The sequence below is a fragment of the Protobothrops mucrosquamatus genome, unplaced genomic scaffold, assembly GCF_001527695.2.
Source record: "Protobothrops mucrosquamatus isolate PMUCROS unplaced genomic scaffold, P.Mucros_1.0 scaffold_65, whole genome shotgun sequence".
Classification (NCBI taxonomy): Eukaryota; Metazoa; Chordata; class Lepidosauria; order Squamata; family Viperidae; genus Protobothrops; species Protobothrops mucrosquamatus.
The window spans coordinates 516,379-540,826 of NW_015386141.1; the positions used below are offsets into that span (position 1 = coordinate 516,379).

General features: G+C 38.6%; 1 protein-coding gene across 1 annotated transcript; it reads left to right on the forward strand.

Annotated features, from left to right (window-relative positions):
* The first annotated feature begins 5,051 nt into the window (after positions 1 to 5,051).
* On the forward strand, positions 5,052 to 20,712 carry UBE2N (ubiquitin conjugating enzyme E2 N). Its single transcript, XM_015812836.1, has 4 exons — positions 5,052 to 5,157; positions 17,900 to 18,146; positions 18,307 to 18,447; positions 19,507 to 20,712. Exons 1-4 carry the CDS (start codon positions 5,128 to 5,130, stop codon positions 19,545 to 19,547), a joined length of 459 nt encoding a protein of 152 aa, XP_015668322.1. The 5' UTR covers positions 5,052 to 5,127; the 3' UTR covers positions 19,548 to 20,712.
* Positions 20,713 to 24,448: the final 3,736 nt, after the last annotated feature.

Here is a 24,448-nt window from a genome sequence, read left to right on the forward strand (position 1 = left end):
CTCAAGTCAATGATAGTGCAAAGCAATAACACATGCTTGTGTTGAGACCTAACTGCCTGTTCTTTAATTCCAAGTAGATAATGTTCTATAACTGGTTTTGGCTGGAAGGTCTAACAAAAAAATATATTTGATAGGCTTAAAGCCTTCCTACCCTGGAAGATAGAGTGTAAGTCAATTTCTTGACTTTTACAATTGTACAATTGTAAAATATAGAAATTCTAGACATCTGCAGGGTCCATCCTTAGCATCTCCAAATTAGTTTGGGAAAACTTGGACAGAATCTGAAAATCAATGACAGAGTTCATTTAATTTAAGTCTGTTTTGTGACCTGTTGGACCATAGATGAATATCCTAGGACCCACAATGCAAGTCCTCCAAATTCAGAGCCATTAAAAATACTCAATGGCTGAAATGGTTGGCTGTTTTCAGATTTATTTGCCAAAATGCAGGCTTAATATTCCAGTGCTGTCAGATATAAGAACGGAAGGAGAACATCCAGAAATGGTTGTGTAAAGGAAAAGAGAGAAGCAGTGCTAGGTGGGAGGAGAGGAGAAATAAATTGGAAAGTGACACATCCAGTATTGTGGACAAGCTTCCAAAAAGGGTCTTGCCCAGTACAATTCCCTGCAGTGTCATTGTTGTAGGTTCCTAAGAGAAGCCCAGAATAAAAGAGCAATACTACTATAATATGTAAACATAGACCAAAAAAATCTTTAAAACAGTTAGGAAAGATATGGAGACAACCTGTTTTAGAATTTAGAACAAATCAGAAATCATCCATGATAGGCTGAAACAATAAAAAGAGGGTAACAGGATGTCCGTAGGGATGGAGAAATAATACCAAAGCAAGAAATAGGCCCCTTTCAGCCTGACTTCACTGACTATCTCTGTGAGAGTGGCCCATGAATGTTGATGCAGACTAATTGATATTGGTGACATGCAAGGACATTGAGTTTTATATTCATGCATTAGAAAATAAATAAACAGAACCTTTTCTTAGAAAAGAAATACAAACCTACTGTGTTTAATTATTGACAGGGCATCTGTTCTTTAACTGATTTGCAAAAATCATTAGGTCTATTCTACACATGGGGTAGCATTACTAGGCAAGTTATGCTTTCTGGTTATCTGAATTTGATAAATAATAAAATTAAATCAGTGGAAATGGTCTGTACTTCTTAAAAGCTTATATTTCACTAACATTTTATTACAAACCCATATTCATTTACCATGAAATTTGTCATGAATTAAGTAAAAATTACTTTCAAATGATCATGTATAGAATTCTATGCTAGGTTTATAAACCTTTTAAGACAGGGGTGTCAAACTGCCGGCCCGGGACCGGTTTCATCATACCGAAGCTGCACCCACCCCATTGCCAGCAATACAAAAAGAGTCATGATACATCGCAATACATAACATGACGTGGCGAGTTTGACACCCATGTTTTAAGATGTTTTAAATACTTTGCAGATGAGGATATCTTTTCTCTTGGTGAGAATACAATAAAGATAGAACAAGATCATGGCTTGCGCTTTTTACAGTATAGTAGTTTATGGATAATGTTAGTGAATGGAACAGCCTTCTGCATCCTAACACTGCAGATATATGGAACCACAATTCTAGTCTAGTTGTGTAGAGTTGTTGAGAATTGTCAATACATCTACAGCTGTGAAGGCTGCAGGAGGACAATAAATCATTGCTTTTTAAAAATATTGTCTATTTTATTTTAAATTTGTAATTATAAGTGCATTTTGTATCTGTCTAGCAGTGTAAAGTTGCTTGTTCCCTTCAATTTTCTTCAAAATAAAAGTAGTCCTCAACTTACGACCACAATTGAGCCCAAAATTTCCATTGCTGAGTAATGCAGTTATTAAGTGAGTTTTGCCCCATTTTATAACATTTTTGCCACAGTTGTCAAGTGAATCATGCAGTCATTAGGTGAATCTGGCTTCCCCCATTGATTTTGCTTGTCGGAGGCTAGATGGGAAGGTTACAAATGGTGATCACATGACCCTGATAGTACAACTGTCATAAATACATGCCAGAATTTTCATCACATGACCATGGAAATGCTGCAGCAGTAGTGTGAAAAATTGTCAGAAGTCACTTTTTTCAGTGTTATAACTTTCAATGATCACTAAACAATTGGTTGTAAGTCAAAGACTACCTGTATTCTTCAAAACATTTTGCATTATTTCTATTTCCAACACCTTGTGACAAATTAAATCAAGCAATGGTCATGAAATAATCAATACTAACAAGCTAAGAGGTTAACAACTGTTTGTAGTGATGTCCATAGAGGGATCAAAATCTGTAATATAAAGGTAGCATTATGATCAAACAGGCTTGTAAACAGGATGGGGCAAAGATCCCAACCCCACATCCACCATCCTTTAGATTTTGACATCTTCTATTTATTGTTTCTGGCAGTCCTTTCTGTCTACTTAGCACAAGGCAGAGCTGAGTCATTCAGGCAGAGAGTTGCAGCGTTGTGATCAATGCAATGGAAATATGGTACTATAGAATGGAGGCTCTACTTTTCCTAGTATTGCTAGAGAGATTGGTGATTTTTTGCCTTGGATAATACTTAGGTGAGGGTTTTATAATGTGGTTGCTGAATTGCACATTACTTTCTTTAAACATTGCTTTTGGGTAAAGCTGCACTCCTGGTGGCTTTATGGACATGGCTGTTTCATTTTCTTGGCAACAGTACAGAAATGATTTATTGCTTTCTTCTTCTGAAAGTTCTTTCTCCCTAGTCCAGTTTTTCCTGATGATCCAAATACTAAACAGGCCTGACCCTAATTAGTTTCCAAACCCACATAAAATCAGCCAGATGCTTCTTCCTGCTGAGGCAAGGCATTGTTTGCATGTCCTTCAGCATGTATATGACTATAGCTCAGCCTTCCCCATCCTAGACCTGAATTAGATGCCAGAATTCTCAGTCCATGTGACAATTGACATTAAGTTTTTCTTCTCTACATAAAATAGTTTGTGTAGAGAAAACATAACATCTGCTTCAATTTCAGCTGCTGCTGATTTAGTGGATATGTCAATATGGTCATGTGGAAGTGTTTTGCTGCTGTTATCTTCTAGCATGTTTTTAAAACCTCACTGTAGTGTAAGAGACATTTTCAGGAGAACATCACACTGGAATAGGAAGGAGTGATTTGTAATTTTAAAAGATTATAGCAAAAGAGAAACACAGATATCCCACATTTTCTCAAATTTATTTGGATTCAACTATAATTTTTAATATAGAATTGTATTAAATATTAGTATCACAAAGCAACCTTCCTGGATAATGCTTTCATAATAATACCAACATTTTACAGCTACTGGGCGAGTAGGAAACCAGGAAGTTATTTGTGAAGGACTCCATTTCTAAGGCAGCCTCATGATCAGATAATTATAATTCCAGTCTTGGATTCAGAAGAGACACCCAAAATAGAGTTGCCATTGAGATATGAAGACATGAAAGAATTTGCTTTCAGTACAAGTGCAATATGAGAACAATATTAAATTACCAATAGGCATTATGAGACAGCTGCCTCAAGATGCAAGTTTAGGATGCAGTTGAATGGCAATAGTTATGTACTGACTTTTATAGCAAGAGAGATACAGCACTGATATTTAATATGATCTGTCTTTATGCACAGTTAAACTGATGGCCTTCAACTAATCTACATGATCACTGAAGTGTACATAAGGTTATCAGATATCTGAAGAAAGGATATGGAAAACTGGACAAATGGGTGGGTGGAATACAATTTAACTTTCTTGGCATCCACAACAAAATTGAGGAAAACTGTGGAAAGTTATAGTGAAAATGAAATATTTATTTTAGACCTACACGTGTATGGAGTTACTTTTTCCAGCATCAGTTTTTTAATTGCAAGAATATGCTAGAGTCAATTAATAGGCAAAAGTCTTGTATGTAAATAGAGGGAAGCCTTACTCCCTTCTAGTACTGATGTTACCTAGTTGGGTAATGAAATGTCTGCAAGAAAACAACGAAAACAGATACTCCACAGTTCAACCCTGAGCTACAAATATTCTCTTCTATTAGTACCAAAAGTCTTCAGCTTGTAACTAATTAAGGTCTTATTAATTTCAGGCAATAGGGCAAGCTGTCTCCAGAGCACTAATCTACAAATTAAAATCACCAACTTTGTTAACTTGCCATTAGCATTCATTAGGGAAGCATTGCATCATAGTGAAAAGATGCTGCGGAAGAGATACTTAAAAGGCCTGACAATATTTGATTTTAAGCCTGTGCTTGCTGAATGGAGGACATGAGGACAAAAAGATCATGCCTTCCTTTTACCCAACTCTGATAATACTAGGTGCAGGGAGAACAAGGTGCAGGGAGAACAAGATGCAGGGAGAACAATGCAATATCTTGTAGATAGATCTAGTGGAAATAAATATGCTGTGTATTTAGTAGTGAACATAATAAAATAGTTTAAAAAAGACATTTAATATTTTCTCCCATGCGTCATATTAAAATGTTTATGTATTTTTTAAATTTTTTGATTATGTGGTGGTCCACCGGGTGTCAAACTCGCTGCGTCATGTGACGTGTCGTAACTTTTTTTGCATTGCCGGAGCCGGGATGGGCGCAGCCTCTGTATGATGCAGCCGGCCCGCGGTCCGGGCAGTTTGACACCCCTTTAGGTCCTAAAGAAAATCAGCAGTGCTAAGTTTTATGTGGGTGTTTAATGTTTTATTCTTTTGTGTGAATCCAGCCAACTTTAGTTGATTCAGCAAATAACGGTTAAACAACCATGGTTTAATCTTCAGGCAAAGAAACTCTCACTGGATGGGAATTTTGCTGCTTTGCCTTAGGCAACAGAATGCAGAACGGCCTTCTCTCAAGCAGAGACGCATCAATGGTTCTCATCTTTAAGGGAGACTAACAGCCGCGCCTTCTTGAGTCCTCTCCCTCGGGGAACGATTGAGTTCATTCATCCTCTCTTGTTAGCAATTGACACTACACTTCCCAGCTTGCCCCCGGAGGTGCTGCGGTGACGTTACGGGAAGTGAATCACGGGCTTCTTCCGGTAGCGCGTAAGCCCCGAGCGGAGTCGAGGTCCAGCGGAGACTATATCCTGATAAGACAAGATGGCCGGGTTGCCCCGCAGGATCATTAAGGTACCCGCTTTAGTTCTCCTCTCGTCTGTTTCCTCTCCTCCCTTCCCTGCGGCAGCTGGAGGTAGGCCCCGCGTCTAGCTCGTGGCCGGGAGAGCTTGGAGCAAATGCTTCGGGGGCGCGGCGTTTCCGGTGAGGGAGACTGGCAGTGGTGTCACTCTGCTTGCCCGCGCCGCTGCTGCAGGGGGCGAGGGCGGGGGATCGGCGGCAGGAGCAGCCACCGCCATTCGAGGTGCGCGCTCGCGTGAGCGTCTGTGCAAAGGAGCGACGGCCGATGGGTGCGTGACGGCTGCAAGGAGCGCCGCGGACGAGGCCTCGGCACCTCAGCCTGCCGGGAATGAATGGAAATTGCAGGCGGGGAGGCTGCACCCCCCTCCCTCTCCGTCGTCCCCTCTTACGGACCTTTACCGCGCGAGCCACCCGCCCCTCAGTCCCCGCCCTTCCCGCTCCTTCGTGTATTCTGCGGCCGAAGAGAGGAGGTGGTGTCATAACCTGGGGCGGGCCGGGCTGGGCTGGCAGGCGGGTGGAAACGGCTCAGCTGAATTGCTTCCCCAGCCAGAGCTCTGATATGCACTATCTACGTTCGCCGCCGAAATAATTCTGCTCTTTTCTTTCCGACAAACAGCTAATCCGGGGAGAAGCGAGCGTGCTCTCTCTTCCCACGAGGAGATGGTCAGTTTAGCGATGACTCATGAATACCTCCTTAAGGAATTGTGTTTTCACCGCTTGCCAAATTGCCCTGCGGCTCCTTTCCCCACCTCCTGTATTTCTGTTTGAGTAAATGCAGATTTGGACAGAAGGCAAAAATATTTTCATTTCAAGGCATGCATCTTATGGCTGGTTCTTGATGCCTCCTATGCATGGCGTAATTCATTTTCTGCAGAATGTAATGTATAGTTTTAATGTATGGTTTTAAAACCAGGAAGAAATTAAGGTGAATTAACTGTTAAGCGCTTGATTTAAAATAAACCCACTTACAAATTGTCCGTTCTATATGTATTTTGTCATTTGTAGCATTTTGTTTTGTGTAGTTGAATATGAAAATCTGTTCCAGTGTTAATAGAGCACTTATGACTTCTCTAGCTAAGTTGGGTATAAGTGATTCTGCTGAAGGAAATGCATTTCACTGGTGGATAGGGCCAGAATATTTCCTAAAGACTCAATTATGCTTAAGGAAGCAAGGCAGATGTATGAGAAGTTACCTCCACCCTTGTCTGGTGGAAGTTCTTCACCTTTCCCTCTGCTCTATGGCTGTTTGATAAATATAATTAGAAATTTAGTAATATGATTTTACTGGTGGTTATTGGGAGTTATAAAAACTATGCACACATACATACATACAAAAATGATAATGTACTTCGATAACATATTAAAATCCTTAACACATTGTAGTCTTATGGCGTTCTCCAAGATGATACAATCAATCAGTTTTTATTTTAGAGTGGCTTTTCTGGGAAGGATCAGCTTTAGTGATGAAATATCTCTTCATTGGAGTAAAACATCAATTAAAACTGAAACTGTAACTCTGTTTATCAACAGTAAATTTGTTTTGATTTAACTGGTAACTTATAAAACTAGTTCATAATCATCAATATCACTAAAGGAGCAACATCAAGCAAAGTCTATTTGCTCTAATGTCCTTCCTGTAGCTTTCTTGTAGACCATTTTGGAAAGGGAATGTTGAAATAACAAGCAGATGATCAATCATTAGTTCTAATCTCAATCATTAGTTCTAATCTCAATCATTAGTTCTAATCCAAACTGAGAAGAAAACATCAGGGCTGAAGAAAGGATTGGGATTTTTTTGGTAGATTTGTCTTGCTTGATCAAACTATTCATATACTTAGGTGTTATTTGGAAACACTACATTGGCATTTCAGAGTTATATTTAATTATTAGCCATTGTAGTTGATAATGCAAATTTGCAGCTAATTATAGAAAGGAAGTAGAATGAAGGAAAATGGTGTCATTTAATACATTAGACCTTGTATAATGTTAAAGTGTAATATTTAGATTACACTGTCCTTCAATATACTTGTTTTTTTAATGTCATTTATCTCAACACTTTAACCAAAAGTCTGCATTATAGCAGTATTATGATAATTTCTGCTCTCCGGTTTAATGGTTTAAACAATGTGATGTACAAAGAAAGGGAAGATGCCATGATATGAGACCTGTTGTAGGGGAATGCTATACCTAATTGAATGAACAGCAATAGGAAATGCCAAATATTAAATATTTTTCTTGATATGATTTTTCTTGAAAAGCATCGGGGACCATACATATGCATCTATTGTTTTTTGTTTTTAGGTTCCCCCCATACTTTACTTTCCAAAATATTTAATAAATGTTTGGCATTTGCATATGTTTAAATTCAGTCAGGCAGAACCTGTTTCCTTTGAATGAATCTCTAGTGGAAAGTGAATTATGTCCTAAGTACTAAAAGAGGTGCTGATGGTCTCGCCAAACTTTATGTATTATCGTAGATAAATCTTGGAAACAACTGGAGGAGAAAAATGTCTCTTCACAAAAGGAATGGATCTCTGAGTGACAGCCACCAATCTTAAGAATGAATGATTTATTTCATGCTTCTTTCCTAGAGATTAGACTAACATATTTCCTTTTTAGCACCTATGACAATCCTTGTTCCACTAAGCCTGAGGCTTCTAAGTCTGTTGTAAGATCTGAGAATGGTGCTGATATGAATAACACTCTTTGGTCCACAAATCCCTGGTACTTGGACCTTGTAAAATCTTTCACATTTTAGCAATGGGATCACCCAAGAGGATTCATCTACCCAAAACCTAGTTTTGTAGCTAAATGCATGGAGATTGAGTGGACATTTTGTTAACCTGCAGTACAATAGCAAAACTATCTAAGCCATCCTAGCATTCTAAAGAATTTCTATTTGTGTATACTAGTTGCTCATATAGCAGACTAACTGCAGACAGGCCAAAAATATCACCAGTATCAGTCTCCATTCCCCAGATCCTGACCTTTCTATAAATTGGGATCTTGCATAAGTATCAGCCTTTCCTTTAGTCCTATTACCAGGAAGCATTGAACCTTTCTTGGCATCATCCTTACATCAAGAGATTCCTAAGTGGGAGGGATCCCTGTTAAGATTAACAGCTATCCAGAAGTATCTGTTATGGGGCTTTGAGCTAGTATTTCAAGTCATAACCTGAGCCCTGATTGAACTCTTATGCGAGTCAACTTGGAACTCCCTGCATGAAATAACATTCCTTAGTGCCATAACTTTAAACATTGCTCTCCACCAAGAAAAAGTTGTATGTTATCTAGCCAAACATTATCATTATCTCTGTGTCTAGACCAACCTTCAATGCAAAGATGAATTTAGTGTTATATTGTAGTTGGGAAAGTATCCTTTTCATTCAAATTGTAGGTTTAGTTAAAGAGGCATCAGGACAAACTGGATATTGGATTAATAATCACAATTAACTGATCAGAATAGAGAGATTCAGAGTTTTAGATAGTCATGTGTATTTCTTTAAATATCCCATCTTGGCTATAATTCCCATCTTACCATCATGATCTGCAAGGATTGCATCTGACTGTAGTCTTCAAAAATTAGAACAATCTTGCACAGGAGGAATTGTGTCAGTCCACCAAAAATGCATAATTTCAATTCCCCTAGGCAGTAATGCTCCCCAGGAGATGTAAGCTCTTAGGTTTAGTAGAAACAAGGCATCTAGCTCACCCTGGCAAAAGAAAGAAAAGGGAAGATACCGGTATGAATGTACCATGGGTTCCTTCAATATTTATATGTTCTTTAAACCGGCTCACATTTGTTGCTACATTTCTCAAGTGTTTCTATCTCAATTCTCTTTCTGGCTTGCCATTCCAAAACTAAAAGTAGTGTCAAAATCTTTCATGCCCTACATTGAGAATGAGGAGAAAGGAGATGATGGAATACTGCGTGTTTGCTGTAAAAAATGGTCCAGCCAACAAATACATTAGTTTTATGCTTTGATCTGGACAATTCAAGAGCAAAGTATAAAGAAATTGGTTTGTAAACATCTTGAAAACTAAGTGATAATAATGACCAGAAGTTACATGATTTTTTCCAAGGGACTAGTCTTGCCAGATATTTCATTTTTTCCTTCAGTAGATTATTGGAATGCTTTAAAATGACATATCGTGCTTTCAACAAAGCATTTGACAACGTATCCCTATTTTTTTTATTAACTGGCTGAGCTGAATATGAGCTGAGTGACATGCCAAACATGAATACTCATCAGTGCTTCTTCAGTGAGATGGTATAGAATGCAGAGATAGTTTTGACAAGGAACCCATAGGTTATTAGAATGATTAGTAAAAGAAAATAAATGACCTTTCAGTCATAGGAAAGAAAGAAGGGTGAGAAATAGAAATCATTCTGTCTTATATAAGAAGCGCTAGAGCAGGAGTGTCAAACTCAATTTCATTGAGGGCCGCATCAGCATTGCGGTTGTCCTCGGGCCGGGTGGGTGTGGCCAGGGTGGGTGCGGCCTACTGGGTGGGCGTGGCTGGAGTGGGTGTGGCCTGCTGGGTGGGTATGGCCAGTTCTACATCGTTTGTGTCAAGGGTGCCTGTGGGGGCCTGGGCAGAAGTGGGACAGATCTGAGGGTCTCTGGCAGAAGGGGGTGGGACCGGGGCAAGTGCCAAGGCATGGTCCACTGGAAGAGCCTCACTGTTCCTCTCAGGCCATGCGAGGCGGGGCTGGATGGCGCCGTGGGCTTCCCAGAGCCCTGGGCAGCAGAGGTCAAACGCCCGGCCCGGCCCTCAAGCACCCGTGGCACCAAGCCCAGCCCCACTACCCCAAGGGGGTGCCCAGCTGCACTTACCTCCTCCTCAAGGCTGCTGCTGCTGTGCTTGCTCTCCTTAGCCAGGTTGCTCATTGAGCATGATGGGTATGAGGGCAAAGTCAGAGGGAGGCCTACTCCTTCTCCATGGGAGGAGACCTGGCTTTGTATCCAAAGCTTCCTTAGCAATAGGATGGGAGACCCCCAGGGAAGGCCAGGAGGAGGGGGCAAGGGGATGGTGAAAGGGTAGCAGGGCAGGACCAAGGCAGGACTTCCCTCAGACCCTCCCTCTCCTTCCTTCCTATGTTCCTTCCTACCTATCTACCTACTTACTTACTTAGAACAGAGTGGTGGGAAAATATTTGAGATGAGGGAGGGAAAAAAAACAGGCAAGAAATGCAGCTGGGGAGGTGTCACCCTTCGTGAGGAATGAAGAAATGCACCATCGCCTGGAAGTGGTCCTCCCCTACTTCACAAATCTGGCTTGGTGGGCTTTGGGGGAGGGGATGCCATGAGCAACGTGAGAGTCGATGTTACCTGCGCAATGCCGTCCAGCCCCCAGCCTGCCTGGTTTCGGCAGGCAGCGAGGTGCTTTCCTCACAGTGCCGAGAGGCTGAGCCAGGCAGCGCGAATCCGAAAAGAAGCACGATGTCACCCAGCCCCCAGCCTGCCTGGTTTTGGCAGGCAGCAGGGCGCTCTCCTCACAGCGCCGAGAGGCTGAGCCGGGCAGTGCGAAGCTCACCGGCTTTGCACCTTGTTGCCTGCTGAAATCAGGCAGGCTGGGGGCTGAGCGGCGGCGCGCTTCTTTTTGTGAGGACAGTGCCCCACTGCCTGCTGAAACCCCTCCCCCGGAGCCCATCAAGCCAGATATGTGAAGTAGGCGAGGGCCATTTGCTGGCCACTTCCAGGCAATGGTGCATTTCTTCATTCCTCACAAAGGGTGACACCTCCCTAGCGCGCGCCCAGGAGGCAAGGCCAACGCGGCAGGGGCTGGTTCCTCACTGTTTCCAGATGGCCTTGTGGAGCTAAGACTGAATACGTTTCAGCATAGATGGCCACCAGAAAATTGTACATTGGCTCCCGAGCAGCCTGGGCCAGGGCCAAGGCAGCAGGGCCATTCCCTCATTCTTTCCAGGATGGATTCGCGGGCCACATGAAACCATGTCACGGGCTGCATCCAGCCCCCAGGCCTTGTGTTTGACATGTCTGCGCTAGAGGGAAGCTCTTGCAGGCTTTCAAGATTCTGTTATTCCCTGCAACAGTAAAATAGAATTCCTGTAATCTTTGAGGTGTTTTATTTCCTGAAGTGGCTTATCTCAAAGGGCTGACAAGTATTAAGAGTCTAGTATTTTTCAACATTTTTATTAATGACTTGGATGAAAAGATGAAGGAATATATTTTATTTGCAGGTTACTGAACATTGAATGGGATAGCTAATAACTTTAATAAAAATCCAAGAAATAAAATTCAGAAGAGATAAATGCAGTGCTCTTCACTTAGGAAACAATAATGAAATACACAGAATGGGAAATATCTAACCTGGTCACTTGGAATAATTATTAATTACAAACTGAATATTGGTGGGTGTTTTGATATGTCTACAAAAAAGGCACATGCAGGTTTTGGGTTGAATCAATAGAATGATTGTCTTCAAATTACAGGATAACAGTTCTCTTTATTCTGTATTGGTTGGATCTGCTTTGAGTATGGGTAGTCCTTGATTTACAACAGTTTGTTTAGTGATGGTTCGAAGTTACAACGACACTGAAAAAAGTGACTTGTGACCATTTTCCACACTTACGACAATTGTAGTATCTCCATGATCATGTGATTTACATTCAGATGCTTGACAACTGACTCACATTTATGACAGTTGCAGTGTCCCAGGGTCATGTGATCCTCTTTTGCATCCATCTGACAAGCAAAGTCAATGGGAAAACCAGATTCACTTAACAACTGTGTTACTAATTTAACAACTGCAGTGATTCACTTAACAAAAGTCTTAAAATGGGGCAAAACTCAATAAATTTCTCACTTAACAAAAATTTTGGGCTCAATTGTGGTCATAAGTTGAGAACCCCCAGTACTATGTGCTATATTGTTTGCCATGCTGTAAAATAGTTTCAGAAAAAGTAGACCAGATTCAGAGGACAACAGGAAAAATAATTGGAGGACTAGAACAATGTTCTGTGAAAAGAGGTTGAAAAAATATGATACTTTGTAGTAGAAAACGGATGGATTCGACAAAAAATAATGAATTTAAACTACGGGATAGCAAATTCCCCATTAAATATTATAGGAAAAAACAGAGTTGTTTGGAACTAATTATACAAAGAAGGGGTGCATTTGCCTTATATTCAGTATGTTCAAATATAAGCTGTATAACTGAGTTCTTTAATTGGGATTTTAGGATGGGTCTGATGGCCACTTCATATTGTCTGATTGTCTGATAGTTTTGTTAAAATTTTCTAGAACTCTTGCATATTTATAATGACAAACTTTTTTCTGATTTTTACTGCTATATTCTCACTGTGCCTGTGCACTGCAGTACTATCATTCCTGGACCAGTAACAGTTTGTACATTTGTTTTCTACCACTGGCAGAAATTTAATGTCTGCATTAATAAAGTAACAAAAATGCATTTGTAAAACTGGTTCTATAAATAAGATTCATTATGTTAAATTTTTGGAAGTTTTAAAGAAATGGTCTTCAAGTGTCTTTATCCTTTTTGAAGTATTTTTATAAATAGATATCTAGAATTTTTGGATTCATTAACACAATAGTTTTACCTGATACTATATTTTAAATTGATAGGCTATATTATGCCTTCCACATATTATTTAATTCCAGTTCCTAACAAGCTCAATTAGGATGACCAATATTAAGAGAGAATGGGAACTGCATTTCACTAACATTTGGAGATAATAAACATCTGTAGGTAGCTTGTTAACTTTTATTTTCAATCTCTGATCAGATTATTTGTTAAATAATTATGTATGAAATAATATAGATATGACAAAATAAGTTTTAAGACACTTCAAACATCTCTATGCTGCAATCAGAATAAGATGAAGATTGACATGTATGCACATATATTTCAATAAATAGAAAATATTGTTTTCAGATACTTTTCTGAATGAATTAGGAGAAACTCCAGTAACTGGAAATGCTTCAGTGACACTAAAGGTATGCAGAACTAAGAATCTGACAGAAAAGGAGACATAAAAAGAGCTAATGATTGATCAGGAAGTAAGATCTGGAACTGTGACTACCATGTATGATAGTGTTTGATAATCAAGTTCTTGACTCCTGACTGAGATCTAATAATAGCTCTCTTTTAAAAATTACAAAGAGGCATGGAAAGAAGAGCTCAAGTAACAAATGGTGGTGAAAAAGACTAAGGGATTATATTGGGCAACTAAAAGTTATTTTTGTTAATGTCCAAAGATTTGGTTAATAAGTAAATATAGTACTACATGGTAAAAGCCTTTATTAGGGATTACCTTGTGATAAGAGTGGCAAAAAAATATTTTCCCACTTTTACTGCATCTGCAGGGCTGGCGGTTTTCAAAGTGAACTGATCTGTGTAAGGGGCTAAGGCAGGGGTAGGCAACCTCAGCTCTTTTATGAGTCAGCTATGCTGACTCAGGAATTCTGGGAATTGAAGTCCATGAGTCATAAAAGACCGAGGTTGCCTACTCCTGGGCTAAGGGAACATCTGCAAGGCCACTGTGAGGACTATTTGAGGCATCTATCAGATGAAGTCACTTCAATCTGCTCTGAGCTGAACTCTGGATATCAAGTTGTGTGGAATTCACTGAGACATGATCTGGCTTGGTTATCTGCAAAGATTTCAAGCTTGTTGGTCCTGAAAAAATGGACCAGGCCACTTGGTATATGCATGTCCCTCCCAGTTGGTAAAGGTCTCTTGGGAGACAATATATAATTAGATTCAGGTAATGGTGAATCCATTTCTGAGGGAAGGAGGGAGGGGTCCTGCCAACTCTTCAAGAAGCAGTAGTCCTTTTCCTTAATGAACCATGGTTGGTCTAATGGTCCTGGACAATTTTCGTTCTGTCTGTAATCTTCCTTTTACAGGGAAAGTGCTGAGAAGGTAGCTGAGTTGCAAGGAGAAGGTGGCTGAGGACCTTGGGGAAAGCAAGCTAATCTTGCTTTTCAGTAAAGATTCAGACCTGGATACCAAGTTAAGATTGATCACATTTGTTGGTGATTTTTGGAAAGACTGGAATGGAAAAATGCATCTGTCCAGGCTTTCCTGGATCTCTCAGTAGTTTTTGAAAACATCAATTATATCTTCTGGACCAGTTTTAGGATTGGCAGTGGGAAGCATGTTATTGTGGCAGTTCTCCATCTGGGCTACTTTCAGTTGGTGGGGAGAGAAAAGTCTAGCTCTAGACCCTATTTTACACCTATATCAAGCCACTGTTTAATGTCATTTGTCAGCATGGGATTAGGAATCATCATTATGCTGATGATACATATACATATCTGTACTGGGTCAATCAACTGATGTTGTCACAATATGTATGGGGATCTGGATGAGGAAAAACACGATCTGGGTTGTAAGGTCCCACCCCCTTATTTGGGGACCTTCCATCTTTAATTCTGAATGGGCTAACATTCCCTAGACAAACCAGTGCACAACTTGTGGGTCCTTGTGGAGTTTTTGGTTCTACTTGCAGAACAGGTAGCTGTGGTCAGGAGCTCCTTTGCACAAATCCATTTTGTGCACCAATTGTACTGCCCAGAGTCACTTGACAGTGAGATGGCTGACATATAAATGAAATAAATATGTTTGGATTAATATCCACGGTCATTCGTGCCTCGGTGACCTTCCATTTAAATTCTTGCAACGTGCTGCTCATGGGTCTGCCTTTGAATACTATTTAGAAGTTACAACTGTTCCAGAATGCAGTAGTGTAGGCAGTTAGAGACACACCATGGTGCACTCATGTAACTTCACTTTGGAAACTGCACTGGCTTCCAGTAGGCTCCTGGATGCAATTTAGGGTTCTGGTTATAAAACCCTTTTAGGCAAAGGACCAGCTTATCCCTTTATCTTTGATTGTATCTGCTGTCATATAAAATCTAGAGATGTTTTATGTGCTCCATGAAACAGTGCCATCTGATGGAATCCAGGAGATAGGCCTTTTCCTTTGCAGCTCCTACATTATAGAACTTTTTTTGGGCGGGGGGGGGGGGAGATTTGGATTCCTTGACCATTTGGGCCTATTATAAGACTTTTTGAAAATTTCCCTCTTCTCCAGACATTGGACCAGGTATTGAATGAGTCCATTCTGTAGGATTTTGGCATTTGTTGGAGTAAGGATTTTTAAATTAGTTTTGTTTTGGTTATTTGCCCCAACTGTAATCCCAAATTAAGGGATTACAGGGTCATAAAAAGAGTTTGTTTTTGATTTATTAATTTTTATTAATTTTATTAACTTATTAAATTTATAAAATAAAAATAAAAAATAGCTTGTATTCTGAATCACATACAATTGGACTTGAAAAAGTACTGTGAGAATAATAAGGGGGTGACAAGACACTTAATAGAATGTTTAGTCTGTTTAGGTAAAAGCTAATAAAGAAGAGGAATACTTTTGTTTCTGATGGCACTCAGTAAAAGAAAAGGACACAAAGCCTTGATTCAGACACTGTATTAAGCCAAATAAGGTTTATTTACTCTGATACAGCATGTTGCAAGAACTAAGCCAGAAATGGCTTAGTAACAAACCATAGTTAAGGAAACCTGTGAACCCACCCATATCGCGTGAACTTAAAAACTTGTGCACAAGTTAAGGAGAAAGAAGGGAAGAAAAGGAAAGACAAACCATCTCAGTGAGAATTTCTTGGGCCTGTGAAAAAGAGTAGAGAATTGGAGCATTTGTGAGTAATTTGTTAAACTTTAAGGATGGGATGTGGCCTCAGAATGGTCATGGGTGTCCATGCCACATTTTATCAGTATCTCCTTATAAATGTATTTTTTCCTAGGGCATTATAACATTCATGCAACCCAGGAAAACGCACATTTTAGTTAGGGAGACATATCTGCCTCAGTGTACCTTGTCGTACCATGTGAATAGCTCTATAATTCAAATATGTATTTCCATGGGATCACACAATTACTCTATAGGCACAGAAAGACATGCTGTTTCTTTAAGGAGGCATTGACAAATATATCTATTCTGAGATGACTTTCTAGCTCTGAATCTGAATTATGCCATATTCCTATTAATTTTAATGTACTTCTTTAAGAGGTTGAATTGTATTGTATATACTTAGTATATTTGTAATATGTAACTGTATAAATTGTGTAGGAAGTATAAGTGCTGTATTCAACTAGTTGCCATGACCAAAGAGGCTGTAGATCTCTTTCCTTCAGTATTAAAAAACAGAACTGGATTCAGGTATTTTAAGATAAAATATCCATTTGGTTTAAAATAAATACATCAAACCTAGGCAAATTTTGGGATCCTTCTTCATTGTAAGATACAGATCTGTTTTTTCTAATCAAATTGGGGCAGAGAAACTAAAACATCAACTTTTTGGTAATAAAAAGGTGGTTTTACTTTGCAAACTAAGAAATCATTTGTAAATCACAGAACAGATGGAGTTGTTTCAGAGACAAGCATGGAGAAATATAATACTGTAAGTGAGGTAGCATTATACTGGATAACACTACTGATTTTTTATTGTCATGTACAGTCTCTCTCTGTATAGAAACTATTACGTAAATAAGCAGTTCAAATTTTATTTATTTTGTTTAGCAAAATCAATTTCTATGCTTTATCAAAGTATATCTGAAATTTTACAGATATCAGCAAATGGAAATTTTATAAAACATGTTTTCAATTCTCGGTAGACTTGTTTTTCAAATAGATCTGAAAGTGCATAAGAAAGTAATTTGATGACACACTGGTGCCTGATTTGTCAAAACAAACTACAGTTCTTGTTTTAAGAACTTTATATTTAGCCATGGATGTTAAAAATACTTTTCTTAGTACCCTATTAGAAGGTGGTTCTGATTATTTTTCTGTTAAATCAGGAGAGTAAGAACAGGACAGCACCACTAGTGTTTTTTTAATTTCATGTAGTGTGGTAGAAAATTCACTTCCAAAATAACAACAACTGGTTAGTGTGCAAACAATCATGTTATTAGTTCCAAAGCTTTCAGGTTTCAGTGGGTCACTGGTCTCATGCCCCCAGATGAATCCAAAGCAAGAGCTGCAAGGTTACATAGATCTTATGTAGAATGTTGATCAAGGACAATTTGAGCAGGTGTTTACAGCAACAGAAGATCTCAAATATAGAAAAAAATGTTCAATTTATAAGAAAAAAAGTTGGCCCCAAAGGAAGACAAAAGCATTACAGACACATTTCTTGAAAGCCTAAATCAGCGGTTCTCAACCTATGGGTCGCGACCCCATTTGGGGTCGATCGACCATTTCACGGGGGTCGCCAAGCAAGGCTGTCCGCCATTTTTTCCCCCTTTTCCGGCGGGTGCCTTACCTCCCTTGGGCTGGGCCAGCTGGTGGTCGGCCTGCTCCATCTCTGCCGCTTGCCAGCTACGCCTCGGCCGGCGCAGGGGGCGGAACCACGCATGCGTGGTGCTCCCGGGCAGGGAAAGTCCTCGACTTACGACCGGTTGGGTAGTCCTCGACTTACGACCGGTTTAGTCCTCGACTTACGACTGGTTGGGGGTCGTGGCATTAAAAAGGTTGAGAACCACTGCCCTAAATAAAAGCTTTGATAGATGAGTTGAGCCAAGATTTCACCAGTAATTTCAACAGACTACCCTGCATTTCCAGTGGAAGAGGGAAGAGATAAGGAAATGGCAGCATTTATCCTTGAATCATGTGACATTTCGAGGCATGAACTCTTATCAACAACTGCTGTGTTGTTTTCTTCTCTTTCAGGAAACCCAGCGCTTGCTGGCAGAACCTGTTCCTGGCATAAAGGCAGAACCAGATGAAAGCAATGCACGTTATTTTCATGTGGTCATTGCAGGGCCACAGGATTCCCCCTTTGAGGGTGGGACATTTAAACTTGAACTATTCCTTCCAGAAGAATATCCAATGGCAGCTCCGAAAGTACGTTTCATGACCAAAATTTATCATCCTAATGTAGACAAATTGGGAAGAATATGTTTAGATATTTTGAAAGGTAAGCATTTTGGAATCATTATTACAATGATACCTTCTTTTAGCACATTGTGAAGATATTCAGAAATTATTTCAGTGATTTCCTAAGATGGCAGGGGTGGGAGAAGGAGAGTGTCTTTGTTAGAAATGCTGCTGTAGTACCCTCTCACTTGCTTCCTCAGATAAATGGTCTCCAGCTTTGCAGATCCGTACAGTTCTGCTATCAATCCAGGCTTTGTTAAGCGCACCCAACCCAGATGATCCACTAGCAAATGATGTAGCTGAGCAGTGGAAGACCAATGAAGTCCAAGCCATAGAAACAGGTCTTGTATCTTCATTCTAGGCCTCTCTGGGGGATGATGGGAGGTTCAGAAATGTAAAAAATTAATTAATTTCAGGTTTGATACACATTTTATTCTGTATTTTTCTCAATTTCAGTAGGCCCACCCTTAATTATACCTTTGAAAGGTATAATTAAGAAGAAAATTTCTATTGGGACCAGTGTACAAGGCTTTCAAATGTTAGGTCTTCAGAATTAATTATGTTAAAATCATTAATGGCCATTGGAGGTTTTATTTGGAAACAGCAGATAATGAAGTGTGCAAGGATTTAACTTTTAATCTCCCACACTTAAGAACAGTATTTCTTCAAGATCTCTCTCTCTCTCTCTCTCTCTCTCTCTCTCTCTCTCTCTCTCTCTCTCTCTCTCTTTGTTTCTCTCTCTCTCTTTGTTTCTCTCTCTCTCTCTCTCTCGATTTGGAGAGAGTAGGTCCTCTATCTACACTTCATTTTTCCTTTCCTTTCCTTTCCTTTCCTTTCCTTTCCTTTCCTTTCCTTTCCTTTCCTTTCCATTCCATTCCATTCCATTCCATTCCATTCTAGATATGCATGCAAGCAGTTAACTTTTTTAAATAAAGGACTAATATCTGGTTCAGCATAATTTCTGCCTATTTCCTAGCCTCCATTGCTGAAGCGTACTTCCCAGCTAGTTTGTTAAGGATACTTGAATAAACATGTATACCAGAAAAAAAATTAGATAAATTACTCTTTCAAATGGTACTACATTAATGTCACAAATGAGGCACACTTATCACAACTAATTATGATAAATGCTGTATAACGGACTGTAGTAGTAGTAGTAGTAGTAGTAGTAGTAGTAATAATAATAATAATAATAATAATGATCAATTCATAAAAGAGGGAACTCATGGCATAGAACTTTTATTACATATGATTATTCTCAGCACTGATAATATAGTGATAAAAATGCTGTAACAGATTTTCACAAAATCAAATAAACGGGTTGGAACAAAGGGAATATATTTAAATGTCACTATCTTACTTTTTTGACTAATATATCTTTTTTTCCTTTGTTTTTACAGCCAGAGCATGGACTAGGCTATATGCCATGAATAATATTTAAAATGTGCTCTAAATTAGTGTGCATCACTTTTTCCTGTTCTGCCAAGACCTCTTCCTTTTTTGTTTTCACGTAATGGACAGAGTCTTAGAAAACTTTACAGAATAAAAACCCAGACATCAGTTCTTTGGTGATTTAAATGCACATTAGCAAATCTGTGTCTTGTCCTAATTCACTCCTGTTCTGCATGAGCAGAGGCTAGAAGTATCATCAGGATTGTTTGTGAAGTTGTTTAAAAGCAGTAGCACATCTCTGCTTTTAATGATTTTTTCCCATCATGAATTAAGTGTAAGCACTGTGAATGAAAGTAGTCAGGGTTAGCTGCAGGGGTTTTTGTTCAAATTGTGTGGGCTCTTCCTCCCTTTTTTATGGTGATGCTAATTGCATTGGTTAAAGCAGCTAACCAGTTATATTCTAGCCAAGTCTAACTTAGCTGTAGCTGGACAAGCTTGGTTGTTTGAAAAAAATGGGAACATTAAACATCCATTCACTAATATTGTGATTCTGCTGTCAAGTGTAAAAAATCTTCCTTTCAAGAAAAAGCTTGTGACCATTTTGTATGGCTTGTCTGGAAAATCTTCTGTAAATCTTATGTTTTAGTAAAATATTTTGTTATTCTACTTTGCCTTTGTACAGTTTGTTTTGATGTGTTCTTTTTACCCATTTCAATTGTGACAATCGCTTTTTTAAAAAAAACAAAGCTGGATTGAAACTGTTTGATTTCATCAACTTAAAAGCTGTAGTATAATCTTGGATTTTTTTTTCAACTTGTATTAATGCCTTACTAGTGTTCATAATATTTTTTGTTTTAGTGTTTTTAAAAAGCCTTTGATAATGTAATAGCTTATCAGAGACTTAAATAGGTTAGATGCATCATTGATGTTATGTACATGCAGTGTTAAGTACCACTAAAGCAGGAAGCTAGCAAAACAAACAGCAGTTTTGGGTGTGTATGTAACTTGTTTTCTTGTGTTAAGTATTACCAGGTATCAGACTATACATTTAAAGATAATTTGCATCTTTTAAAAATGATCCTGTGCATAGAATTAAACCCTACACTATGGTAAATTGGTTAAGATCTTTACGGCTAGCTTTGTTAAATCTGGTTTTATCTGCAATCCTTACACTACCATGTTTTTGTTCCATTTCTTAATTTCGAATATAGATTTTTTTTTTTTTAAAGCCATCATGTTAAGATGTAAAAAAAAAAAAAACCCACAGGAACAATGACCACATTTCTCACTCCCACACTTCTTGGAAGCTTCCTTTTCTTACCCTATGTCTTTGCCTTGCCTATCTTCTAATCTTTGTGCTTTCAATGTGGCCAATGTAATGCCAGTTGCCATGGATAATATCTGTTTTCTGGTTCAGGGGACAGTATTGAGATCCATAATTTTCCCATCATACCTATGCTAGTATCATCTGAGATTTCTATATAGAATATGGTGTATGTATTGTGCTCTTATGTAAGATAAATATCTATTAAAATCACATTTTCAACAGACAAATGCTTTTAGTGATGGTATTGTCCCCCGAGTTGATTGCATTATAGCATAATAAAAAGCTCATCTATTTTAGCAAGAGAGATTATCTTGAAATGGTTTTTCTAAAAACTGGCTTTAAAGCCATCTTAAAGTTATTTTAGATTCTGTATTAGATTACATCTGGGGTTTTAGTTGGTTCTTTCTGTATTATCAACGAATAACACCATTGTTGGAATACAGATATATATATATATATATATAATCTTACAATCTTTACAGATGTAAATTCTTCCATATTTTGTTGATAAACATAAACAATACATATTTGTAGTATAATGTAATTCTAAAACTATTAGTGAAATACATATCTGATTTTGACAATGTCTGCTATCTAATACATTTTGCTTTAGCTCGCAGTTGGATGATGATAACATTAATATATATTTTGTTTAGTTGGATATTCACATAGCACATGCCTTTGTATTGTTTATTTTGACATCCCCTTTGGCATTTTTCTGATATTCAAAATACTTCTACTGTGGATTTACTCTACTTTTTATTTATTTAAAGAACAGCTGAATTTTTTGTTTTCATATTACTTAGATTCTAAGATATAACCACTAAACTATATTTATTGGAAAACAAAATGCTATAAATAAAATTTGTCTTTAAAATCCCAGAAGCATTTTGACCTTAAATTAATTGTGAGAAATGGTTAATCAGAATTCTTAGTTTTCAAATGTATTGCATAATCCAGCCAGACTTAATTACGGGTTTCATTTGAAAGGTTTATATACTGATATCAGGTATTTGCTTGCAGAAAGTGCCACAAAGCTCTTCTGTGAATGCATAGGGTCACTGGCTTAAGTATATTTTGTTGAACTAAATGGGACTTAAAATACTTTGCATTATGCCCTCTCCCCTTTTCTTGCATGTAATAAAATACTATATTATGTATTCAGGTAACTTATAAGTCATAAACTTTGAAGCAGTTATCTTACTCTCTATTTTAAAGAGATGTGTGTACGTACAATTTTACATAGTATTTTGTTGGCAGTGTATATATTTCTGCAGAATATTCAGAATTCATTTATATACACTCTGTGTGTGTGTGTGTGTGTGTGTGTGTTGAACTCAAACATTCTATAGGGACAACAGTTAAAATTTTCAAGAAAGCCTCTCGTGGATTCTAGCTCTAAATGTTGACAAGTGAGGATTCAAAAAGCATAGATTTTTTTTAAAATTTTTAAATCTGAATTACATAACATTAAAACTTGCGGGTGAAAGACCTGGTCTACACATGAAGGTCCAATTAAACTGATTTATTGCTAAAAACCTATGCCCAGGAATCTTCTCAACTAATAGTCAGCACCTGGTTAGAGTTAGATAAGGGTCAACAACCCTCAAGGGGGGGAGTTGAATTTAATTTGCTTGTGGCTAAGTAGGAATTTTAGGCTGATTCCCCCTTTTTGAATACTTTATTTGACCAAGTGTGATTAAACACACAAGGAATTTGTCTCCAGTATAGAAGCATTCAGTGTACTTGCAAAGCAACAGAGAAAACAACAACAACAACAACAATAATATAGGAACTGCCTATATCAGTGATGGTGAACCTTTTAGAGACCAAGTGCCCAAAAACTGCCCCACCCTCTGTCCTGCCCCCACCCTGCCCCTCACCGTGCCAGTCCCGCCCCCACCCCTGCCCGCCCGCAGGACCACCCACTGCCTCCACGGCCCACCGCAGATCGCCCAGGCGGCCCTGCAGCGCCATGGCAGCCACGCCCTCCGCCCATGCCCCACAGCATCATCTGCGCATGATAGGGTATGAGGGTGGAGTCTTGTCCCTGTTGCCCGGCTGCCATGTCCTTGGCTCTGCTGCTCCGCGTGGGCTGTGCCCGGAAGCAATTTTCCTCTGGAGGGGTTGCTGGTGAGGGGGCCGTGGAGGAGGCGGGGCTGGGGCAACAGCACATGTGCCCACAGAGAGGGCTCCAAGTGCCACCTCTGGCACACGTGCCATAGGTTCCCCACCACTGGCCTATATACTCAGATGCTACCTTAACAGTTCTTAGGTCTCTGGTTAGGACTTGAACTGTTAAGTTTTTACCAGTCCCAGGCTTTGAATCAAATTGAAGATTAACAAAATAATAATAATGATAGTAATAATAATAATAATGATATACCAATAACAGGGGGAAGTAAAGATAATTTTCACTTCATGCCCAAGTTCTGCCATTACTTATCTTACAAAAATCAAATCCACCCTTCTTTTTTAAGTCCAGAAACATATTGTAGTTGAAGGTATTTGAAATTTATCTCTGTACATTGATTAAATTAATGATTTAATATCTGTTATCAAATTGTGCTGTGTTTTTCCTCTTTTGTCCAATCCAACTTGTGGAAGTAACTTACTCTAAAACAGTCATTTCATTTTTTCATTTTCATTTTATTATATTTATACCCCGCCCTTCTCCCGTAGGACTCAGGGCGGCTTACAGCCAGTTTAAAAACAGTTTAATACAGGCATGTGGTAGTCCTGGTAGATGTGCAATGTTCAGTTGCTGATTTATAAATAGTTCAAATACTATACTCTGGATATATCTGAGCTGAGTTGTCTAGTGGTGTTATACTGATGAGAAGGGTTGGATGATTCCATCCTCTACAAATAGGCCTTTGAAAAACTTAATGTTTCTTTTAAGATAGGGAATTTTAAGCAGAAAGATTGGGCCCTTCACTGAATTGAAGTAGATGTATTCCATATTATTATGATTCTAAAAACAAACAATATTTCTATTTAATCCAATAAACATTTATGAATTATAAGATTAAATTGAAATTATCATCTTCTTTACTAAGCCAATTCCCGTACTTGCAATACTTGAGAATGGAAATCCCTGAGAACACAGCACACACATACACATATATATGCTTCGCATGAATAAATTTTTTAGCTGACAAGTAAATAATACTTATGCCCTAAAGAAAATGAGGATTGGATGCTTTTTAAAAGAAATTTATTTCTAGTGCATTATGGTTTTATAAATAGTCTGATTTAGTTAAATCATGGTTATATGTATAATAATCCTTCGTGTACATTCCTACCATTTTATGGTTGTTTTAAAATGCCTGATAGGATCTGTTTGACATTTTTGACTGTAATGTTATGACATTGAAATAAAAGGAAGAGTGATTATTCATTATACAGTGAGCTTTTCATTGGAGAATCCCTCTCTTAAAAATAAGGCTGGCACTATCACATTAATTTTTGTTTCCTTTACACAGATATTTAAAAATGTAGATTTTCCCTAACCAGATAACTAAACTACAGAATTTCATTACCTCTTTATGTAATAGGCAGGAGCAAACAGTTGCAAATTTGACAAATGTTGGACATGTCAAAGGAGGAGAGTGATTAATTCA

Coding starts and splice junctions, on each gene's coding strand:
- UBE2N (XM_015812836.1), top strand. CDS start 5,128: ATGGCCGGGTTGCCCCGCAGGATCATTAAG. Junction 5,158..17,899: donor TGCCCCGCAGGATCATTAAG/GTACCCGCTTTA, acceptor CTTCTCTTTCAG/GAAACCCAGCGCTTGCTGGC. Junction 18,448..19,506: donor AGTCCAAGCCATAGAAACAG/GTCTTGTATCTT, acceptor TTGTTTTTACAG/CCAGAGCATGGACTAGGCTA.